Source organism: Sinohyriopsis cumingii, chromosome 17, assembly GCF_028554795.1.
Source record: "Sinohyriopsis cumingii isolate HCF-2022 chromosome 17, ASM2855479v2, whole genome shotgun sequence".
NCBI classification, from domain to species: domain Eukaryota; kingdom Metazoa; phylum Mollusca; class Bivalvia; order Unionida; family Unionidae; genus Sinohyriopsis; species Sinohyriopsis cumingii.
In genome coordinates this window covers 9,166,472-9,176,513 of record NC_142977.1, presented here as the reverse complement: position 1 = coordinate 9,176,513, position 10,042 = coordinate 9,166,472, and the positions used below count along the sequence as shown (strand labels likewise).

At 38.1% G+C, this 10,042-nt stretch overlaps 1 protein-coding gene across 1 annotated transcript in view; it reads left to right on the top strand.

The window, feature by feature from the left end:
* Nucleotides 1-5,387: 5,387 nt before the first annotated feature.
* LOC149777719 (sushi, von Willebrand factor type A, EGF and pentraxin domain-containing protein 1-like) overlaps nucleotides 5,388-10,042 on the top strand; it is a 60,703-nt gene continuing 56,048 nt past the window's right edge. Inside the window, exon 1 of the mRNA XM_089940425.1 lies at nucleotides 5,388-5,484. Within this exon, the coding sequence (XP_089796551.1) occupies nucleotides 5,388-5,484 (97 nt within the window). The remainder of the gene's footprint in view (nucleotides 5,485-10,042) is intronic.

Here is a 10,042-nt window from a genome sequence, read left to right as displayed (position 1 = left end):
ATAATAAAACTAATATTTTGTGAAATCTGCCTTACGTATTCTAAAAAGAAAGTGTATACTTTTAACTTCTATAAAACTTCCGCTGCCTTGAAAAAATTATACTTAAAAACATTGTAGTTTTTTTTTGTGTGGGTGGGTAGTAGTGAATAGGGACGATATAGGGTCTATGGGACTTACCATTAAAAACACCCCTGGGACCATATAGAGTCTATGTAAATTTAACATGGACAAAACCCCTGGGACGATATAGGGTCTAGGGAAATTAGCATTACAGACCTTTCCTGGGACTGTATAGGGTCTATGTAAATTTAACATTAACCACCCTGGGCCTGTATAGAGTCTATGTAAATTTAACATGGACAAAACCCCTGGGCCTGTATAGGGTCTAGGGGAATTAGCATTACAGACTTCCCTGGGCCTGTATAGGGTCTATGGGAATTAGCATTAAAAACACCCGTGGGACGATCTAGGGACTATGTAAATTTAACATAGGGAAAAATCGTGGGACGATCTAGGGACAATGGGAATTTAACATGGGGGAATAAATCGTGGGACTGTCTAGGGGCAAGGGGAAATTAACAAGGGAAATGGAACAGGGTCGGGACCCTATTTTAATGCGGTCCCGACCTGATGGGTCTATGGAAATGGAACAGGGGAGAGGGACAGCACACACACACACACACAGAAATTTAACATGGTGGGCCTGTCTAGGGACAATGATGGTAGAGGGCCAAACACAACAGAGACAGAGACAGACATACACTAGTAAAAGCCTGAGATTTATATATAAAGCATTACTAAGACCTGTAATTTTGCTGGGGTGTTCAAAAATTTGCATAATTGTAATGATGCTATAAATAGCTATAATCACGGAAAAGCTCAACGACAAAAAAGGATTTGACTAAAAGTAACGCTAAAATGACGAAATTTTCCCATAATTTAAAACATATCCCCAAAAATTAAGTTACAATGGTTCAGACTAAAATGGATAAAATTAGTAACTACTTACAATATCAACTTGTGTGACAATCGTGGATAAATACCCATGTATCTATAATCAGCTGAAATTCCTGTGAAATCTCACTATCTATTTATAGCTACAACTTGTGGGTTTTTCCTTTGGAAAACCCCACTATCTTTTTATAGCCTCAGCTTGAGTGACGTTCCTGTTTATGAACTCTAGTACATATGTATAGCTACAACCTGTGGAAATCCCCAACTCCATATTTATAGTCTCAAAATTTCCAGTGTCAGTGACGTCACTGTACTGAACACTAGGGGATAAATGACAACAGTGTTGCAAGTGGATGACCTGAATACGCGCTACTGTAGGTAGGTAGAGTGTATTTGATAGGGATAAAGTGAGTTTTATAGGAACAAACAGAGACCAATACACACACACACACACACAACGTACGCGCGCAGACATACGCACAGACACACACACACACACTATAAAATGGATAAAATTAGTAACTACTTACAATATCAATTTGTGTGACGATCGTGGATATATACCCATGTATCTATAATCAGCTGAAATTCCTATGAAATCCCACTATCTATTTATAGCTCCAACTTGTGGGTTATTCCTTTGGAAAATCCCACTATCTTTTTATAGCCTCAGCTTGAGTGACGTTCCTGTTTATGAACTCTAGTACATATGTATAGCTACAACCTGTTGAAATCCCCAAGTCCACATTTATAGTCTTAAAATTTCCAGCGTCAGTGACGTCACTGTACTGGACATTAGGGGATAAATGTCAACAGTGTTGCATGTGGCTGACCTGAATACGCGCTACTGTAGGTAGGTAGGTAGAATGTATTTGATAGGGATAAAGTGAGTTTTATAGGAACAAACATAGACCAATACACACACACACACACACACACACACACACACAGATCGAAGAATAAAACCAAAATTAAAATATACTATCCATACAGACGTACGCTAACGCATACAAACCCCAAATATACTATACATACAAACGTATGCGAACGCATACAAACCCCAAATATACTATCCATACAAACGTACGCTAACGCATACAAACCCCAAATATACTATCCACACAACGTCGCTAACGCGTACAAACCCAAAATATACTATCCACACGGAAGGGAGGGAAAACAAAACCAAATATATTATCCACACAACGTCGCTAACGCATAAAAACCCCAAATATACTATCCACACAACGTCGCTAACGCATACAAACCCCAAATATAATATCCACACTCGGGAGGAAGAAAAAAACAACCAAATATACGATCTACACAACTTACGCGAATACACACACACACACACACACACACACACACACACACACACACACCACAGAGGGAAGAAGGAAACAATTATACACTATCCACACGGAGTGAAGAAATGACCCTTTATATATACTATCAACAGAGTGAAGAAAATAACCCATTATATTCCATCAACACAGAGTGAAGAAGAAAAAGTTTTTTGAAAGCACCTAAGCTCTCACCTGGGGTTTGTATGCGTTAGCGACGTTGTGTGGATAGTATATTTGGGGTTTTTATGCGTTAGCGACGTTGTGTGGATAGTATATTTGGTTTTGTTTTCCCTCCCTTCCGTGTGGATAGTATATTTTGGGTTTGTACGCGTTAGCGACGTTGTGTGGATAGTATATTTGGGGTTTGTATGCGTTAGCGTACGTTTTTATGGATAGTATATTTGGGGTTTGTATGCGTTCGCGTACGTTTGTATGGATAGTATATTTGGGTTTGTTTTCCCTCCCTTCCGTGTGGATAGTATATTTTGAGTTTGTACGCGTTAGCGACGTTTTGTGGATAGTATATTTGGGGTTTTGTATGCGTTAGCGTACATTTGTAAGGATAGTATATTTGTGGTTTGTATGCGTTCGCGTACGTTTGTATGGATAGTATATTTGGGTTTGTATGCGTTCGCGTACGTTTGTATGGATAGTATATTTGGGGTTTGTATGCGTTCGCGTACGTTTGTATGGATAGTATATTTGGGGTTTGTATGCGTTAGCGTACTTTTGTATGGATAGTATATTTTAATTTTGGTTTTATTCTTCGATCTGTGTGTGTGTGTGTGTGTGTATTGGTCTCTGTTTGTCCCTATAAAACTCCCTTTATCCCTATCAAATACATTCTACCTACCTACCTACAGTAGCGCGTATTCAGGTCAGCCACATGCAACACTGTTGACATTTATCCCCTAGTGTTCAGTACAGTGACGTCACTGACGCTGGAAATTTTAAGACTATAAATATGGACTTAGGGATTTCCACAGGTTGTAGCTATACATATGTACTAGAGTTCATAAACAGGAACGTCACTCAAGCTGAGGCTTTAAAAGGATAGTGGGATTTTCCAAAGGAATAACCCACAAGTTGGAGCTATAAATAGATAGTGGGATTTCATAGGAATTTCAGCTGATTATAGATACATAGGTATTTATCCACGATCTCACACAAGTTGATATTGTAAGTAGTTACTAATTTTATCCATTTTATAGTGTGTGTGTGTGTGTGTGTGTGTGTGTGTGCGTATATCTGCGCACGTACGTTGTGTGTGTGTGTGTGTATGTGTGTGTGTATTGGTCTCTGTTTGTTCCTATAAAACTCACTTTATCCCTATCAAATACACTCTACCTACCTACCTACAGTAGCGCGTATTCGGGTCAGCCTCTTGCAACACTGTTGTCATTTATTCCCTAGTGTTCAATACAGTGACGTCACTGACACTGGAAATTTTGAGAATATAAATATGGACATGGGAATTTCCACAGGTTGTTGCTATACATATGTACTAGAGTTTATAAACAGGAACGTCACTCAAGCTGAGGCTATAAAAAGATAGTGGGGTTTTCCAAAGGAAAAACCCACAAGTTGTAGCTATAAATAGATAGTGAGATTTCATAGGAATTTCAGCTGATTATAGATACATGGGTATTTATCCACGATCGTCACATAAGTTGATATTGTAAGTAGTTACTAATTTTATCCATTTTAGTCTAAACCATTGTAACTTAATTTTTGGGGATAAGTTTTAAATTATGGGACAATTTCGTCATTTTAGCGTTACTTTTAGTCATATCCATTTTGTCGTTGGGCTTTTCCGTGATTATAGCTATTTATAGCATCATTACAATTATGCAAATTTTTGAACACCCCAGCAAAATTTCAGGTTTTAGTAATGCTTTATATATAAATCTCAGGCTTTTACTAGTGTATGTCTGTCTCTGTCTCTGTTGTGTTTGGCCCTCTACCATCATTGTCCCTAGACAGGCCCACCATGTTAAATTCCTGTGTGTGTGTGTGTGTGTGTTCTATCCCTCTCCCCTGTTCCATTTCCATAGACCCATCAGGTCGGGACCGCATTAAAATAGGGTCCCGACCCTGTTCCATTTCCCTTGTTAATTTCCCCTTGCCCCTAGACAGTCCCACGATTTATTCCCCCATGTTAAATTCCCATTGTCCCTAGATCGTCCCACGATTTTTCCCTATGTTAAATTTACATAGTCCCTAGATCGTCCCACGGGTGTTTTTAATGCTAATTCCCATAGACCCTATACAGGCCCAGGGAAGTCTGTAATGCTAATTCCCCTAGACCCTATACAGGCCCAGGGGTTTTGTCCATGTTAAATTTACATAGACCCTATACAGGCCCAGGGTGGTTAATGTTAAATTTACGTAGACCCTATACAGTCCCAGAAAAGGTCTGTAATGCTAATTTCCCTAGACCCTATATCGTCCCAGGGGTTTTGTCCATGTTAAATTTACATAGACCCTATATGGTCCCAGGGGTGTTTTTAATGGTAAGTCCCATAGACCCTATATCGTCCCTATTCACTACTGTGGGTGGGGTGGAATATGAACAGAGTCATCCCATCTGACGTTTATAATGACTGATATTCAGAGCACGGCATTTCGCAAGATTTTCATCATTATTCCAGGTAATGGTTGTTTAAATAATCACGGATTTGTTATATCCATTCCAGTAATAAACATTTGTGTTTGTTCTATATGAATTTGGTAGTATAATGTTCTATTAATTCATCTTGAGAGATACTAAATTTATGATAGGAGGAAATAATTTAAACTGGCAGACAGTCACGGGCACATACTCACATACATGCACACACACAAAACGCATGTAATATATATATATATATATATATATATATATATATATATATATATATATATATATATATATATATATGACTTAAACACTTCATATATTCTTGAGGTAACAAAATATATCTAAGTTACTCTAATCTTCCATTTTACCTTTTGTATCAAAGATATTCATAATTTATTTATTTATCGTACCATCTATTGTCATATTGTAGTCTTAAATCTGCAACTCCACAATATAAAAAGGGTATGGAATACCCAGATGGCTTCTACAGAGTGGTGTACTTTGCCAATGATGGAGAGTTGTCGTCTGTCGAACCTTGTGACATATCCTTCACCGTCGAAGGTATGACAGTTTGAATAATAATAATAATAATAATAATAATATCTATATTTCAAGAGTGTTATTGAATTCGTTGCAAAAAGTAATATGCAACTTATGCGAAACATGCATTGCATGGCAAAATAAATTAAGCTTCACGCTAGTATATTACATTATTCTGACAGTCATACAAACATAGCCCACACATGCACAAACTTACAATTATACAAATAGGCACACACATCTGTCGATACCTGCAAATATAACAAAGAATTTCGTAGTATATATTAATATGAAATAGCAACAGAAGGACAAAAAATTAAACCCTGTTACATTAAATAAAATTAAGTTAGGATTTCAGAAATAGTAGACACTGAATTTGAAAAACGACAAGACCATGTGTCATTGCTGTCACTTAAAAGTTATCTAAATCATTGCTTTGCTAAGTTTCAGCAACTCGGTCAGATATAAATGATGTTAAATGTCGTTTTCTTCAGATTACATCGTTTACTCCCATGCCACCACCAACCTAATGAATGGTGCCCCCCACCCCTTATATATGCCCTAGGTGGCTGGATGTAAGTAGTATCATTATGCGGCTTTTGCGTGCTATTTACTGATCTAGGTCAAAGCCTTTTATACCTCATGACTTTGCCCTTGATTCACAGGTGAGTGCAATTTACGAGCGAGAACTCTCGTTGGCGCCTCAAAAGAGAAGTTACGACAGAGATGCTACAGTCAGGCTAACACACTGCCGTAGCTACCTACCTCAATGATTATTGATTGCAACTATACTACATAAATTATATTATGCACATTTGTTTTCTCTGTGTGAGAGTATATAGCTACCAGAATAAATTACTACTGATCATGACTATATTATATAATATATTTCGCGGAGAATGTTTTCTTTTGACTGATTTTGACTGTATTTTTATTCAATGTATTTTGCAGAGAATGTTTGACTAAAATATATTTATTATGGTTTATTTGATAATATATTCAATTATAGAACTATCACGAGGATAATTTCATAGCTTGATGCGTATAATATTTTGAAAGAATTCATAAGCATATCTAATGCGGGAATCATTTTATCCAAAGAATGGAGTGTTTCTAACGTTACAGAAATAGCTATTTATTTTAAATGCTCAATATATCCAGTATGAATTTTCAAATAGTTTTCCGGAGCAAACAAAAAAGTTTATGCAAGAAAGAGTGAAAAATCATTATCTAATATTAAGCAACAAAAAATTAAGTCTCTGACGTTTAGAAGACCACCCAGTGGAAATAGTGAACGAGTAGTGCATACGTCAGTGATGACATTTCAACAATAAGTGAATATTGCACCAACGAAGGTCATCAATGATTAATTAATTAGATTAATTAATTAGGGACATGCTTTTAGAATTATCATGTAATATTGACATCAATACTCAACTTCTATTAAGAAATGCTGTACAACTCAACAGAAGTGGAGTAGTGCAAGCACAGGGACATTTTCTCAGAAACTATTGCTAACAAATATCTTTCACAATATCCCATTTCGCTACCACGCTGGTATACGTGACATGTATCAAACAGTTAAATTAATGGTTCATACATATAATTATATTTCTAATATTTAAAACTAATTTGTGTGAAATACAATTTAAAAAAAAGAATAAATATTATTTGGAATTATTTTGTCATGAAAACAGGAATATTCCTGTGTTATATTGTCTTCGACCTGATAGCGACTTGACAGTTGGAAATTGTTTCGTACAGTGTATTTTGAAAACTGTTTGCTAGCGTCTGGACATATGTAATGGTCCAATGTGGTTTTCAGCATGCATAGTTTAAATTGTCTGCTTGGAAAGAATAGTATCCATTTGGGAAGTTCTGAAGGACAATTCATGCACATGACATCAACTAGCAGCATCATCTAACAGTACTGCATACCAGTGAATAATTGAATCGATTATGTGATGGTGTCCGAAGTCTGCTTTCGGGAGTGGGGTTTCCTAGAACCACGTTCGGTCGCTGTAGTATTGGTCAATTAGTAGTGAGTTAGTTGTAAGAAGTTAGTATCGGCTGTCCGAGACTGAGTCGAAAAATATATTTTGCGATGGTGCATTAAGGTCGTTTGGGAGACGTGTTATCCTGATGGAAACAAACTCCAGACCTGAGGTTTTCGGTTAAACAGGAGTGGTCCTGTGTTACGTTTGTTGTTTTGTCAGAGACCTATGCGTTGTGAAGACTTTTCTGCACCGAATTCCGAAGGTTGTTATTGACCCTGGATAGCTAGTCGGAACGGTTTCATGTTAGATTCAACGTGGTTAATTTGTGTTCATTGTTGACATGTAGTTTACTTATAAGCAATCAGTGATTTCGAGAAAAAGTTTATTTAAGATGTGAGTAACGGTTTATAAGAAGCAAGCCAATTGATTCTGAGTTTTGTCTTAATCATGTTTGGGAATCATTAATCGGTTGTTTAGTTGTTTTTTGACGAGTAATCAATTTTGATTCATGATCACATACATCTGACCTTTGTGTCACTCGAGGACGATTGATCTTTTGAAGTCGTGGGTAATGTAATAAATCTGGAGTATGCGCGTTTGATTATAGCACTCCGTTTAAAGGATTTCTTAGATTTTTGTGATTACTTGTTTGATTATGGGAGCTCGGTCCTGTGGAAATATTAGCCAATTACTAGGCGAAAATGTCACGGAGTGTAGTGTTAGTGAGCTTCCATGATGCCGTGGTTTACTTTTGGTGAATCGAGGTCAGAGCCGTACGAGTGTTCTTGGAGTTACTTCCCTTTATTAGGCGCAGTTGTATAGTTTTAAGGCGTGAAATGTTGACGGTACGTTACGGAAAGTTGATGAAGAGATGGTAGTGTTCATGACCAACATCAGCACTATGAGAATTTAGGTAATGGTTATCATCTGTTCGCGGAAGAGTTCTCATCATCTTTCGCTGTATCTTTGTGACAATTTGACCTGAGAAATATCTTGATAGCGGTAAATTGTGTAAGGTGCCTTCATCGTAATGCATCGGTTTCCTGGGAACAAATTTGAGTTCCCCATCCTTTGCTGCAAGTTGCGCTTGTAGCAGCTTGCGCTCTGTTTATTCTTTGTATTGATTTACATCCTTTTGTAAGGAGGCTATGTTGTTTTGATTTCGTTTGTTGTGACGGAATTGTTTGAAAACTCACCTTTATGGGTTCAGAGTGCTTTATTGAGGCTCAGTATCCTGCATGGAGAGATTATTGGTCTCCTGGCCCGAGGTATTTTTGACTACTATATGAATCGATCAACAGCGGAAACGGCGGACAGAACTGGAACCGGTGGTACACCATCAAATCGGAGTGACCATCTGTCTGAGTAAGTTACATCAGGAGCAGCATAAAATGCAGAGTGTTATCTTTAAGGGCCTTAAGACTGAGTAATGAAGATGTTTAAAAACCTAATAACAGATGCGAGGCCAATTTGGCGGCTATTTGTTTGCCCATAGACAGACGCGAGCACCATGCAAGCGATTTAAAGTGGACCCAGTCATCCAGGCCTCTTTAACGAGCGTCAGCTGCGTCCTCTATCGAAGTTACTAAGGCCAATCGCAGCTCACAAGATAAACTACCGACTTGTTGGTAACAAATAGTCTCAAAAATATATTTTTCAAAGAGTGACGAGTTAGACCTCGAAAAAGCACAATTACCTTCCGGAATATAGAATTCGGAAGTCGGAACTCACACAAGTACCTATGATGAACGCCGATATACTGAAGTACGAACCAGTAAAGTTGGTGTCGATACCAGCAACGGTGATGAAGGTTACTAAGTTCAGAATACAGTTAGAGTTGCCTCCAGTACAATAATTTGATGCCATCATAAAACAACTTCGGGATGGGAATAAACGCCGACATTCCGCCAGAAAGGCTGAAACCGCTTTGATGACAGGAAACGAGGCCAAGATAGCACAAAGCTATCTAAGGTTTTCTGGATGTCTCTGGCTTTGATAGATGGTCCCGCGTACGCCTTTATTAGCGGATCAACGTCGGAATAGCCGGCGGAACGCGTACGACGGCAAAAAAGTATCAGGCCCTAAGGAATGACACTGTGACTATTAAACACCAGCCCGACTATTTTGATATGGAACAGTTTTACATTCCGCAAACAGTTGTACACGGAAAGCTAAATCTGTACCTACGTCACCAAACGCCAAAGACCCAGATATCGGCGACATAGAAGTAGGATATGCGATGATTGCCCAGCACTTCATAAACCTTGGTTGCCTAGACTTCACAAACAGAGCAAAGGCCGTTTCCATCACAGAGCCCTGCCCTTGGACACAAGGCTTGATAAGTAAACATGGTTTTATTCTTGCTAAGATCATCACAGCTGCATAAAGAAAGACAATAATGGCAACCGTTGTGTTCATGGCTAACATGGCACATGTTTACTCTCTCGCATTTACTAGCTCATACAGTTAGATCCAGTGGTGACACTGCAGAACGCATTCGACACGATAAGGCATTACAGCAGCACAGCGAGATTCTTGACCTCCGCAATGAAAATCAGCAAGAGGAGCAGAATTACAAAATG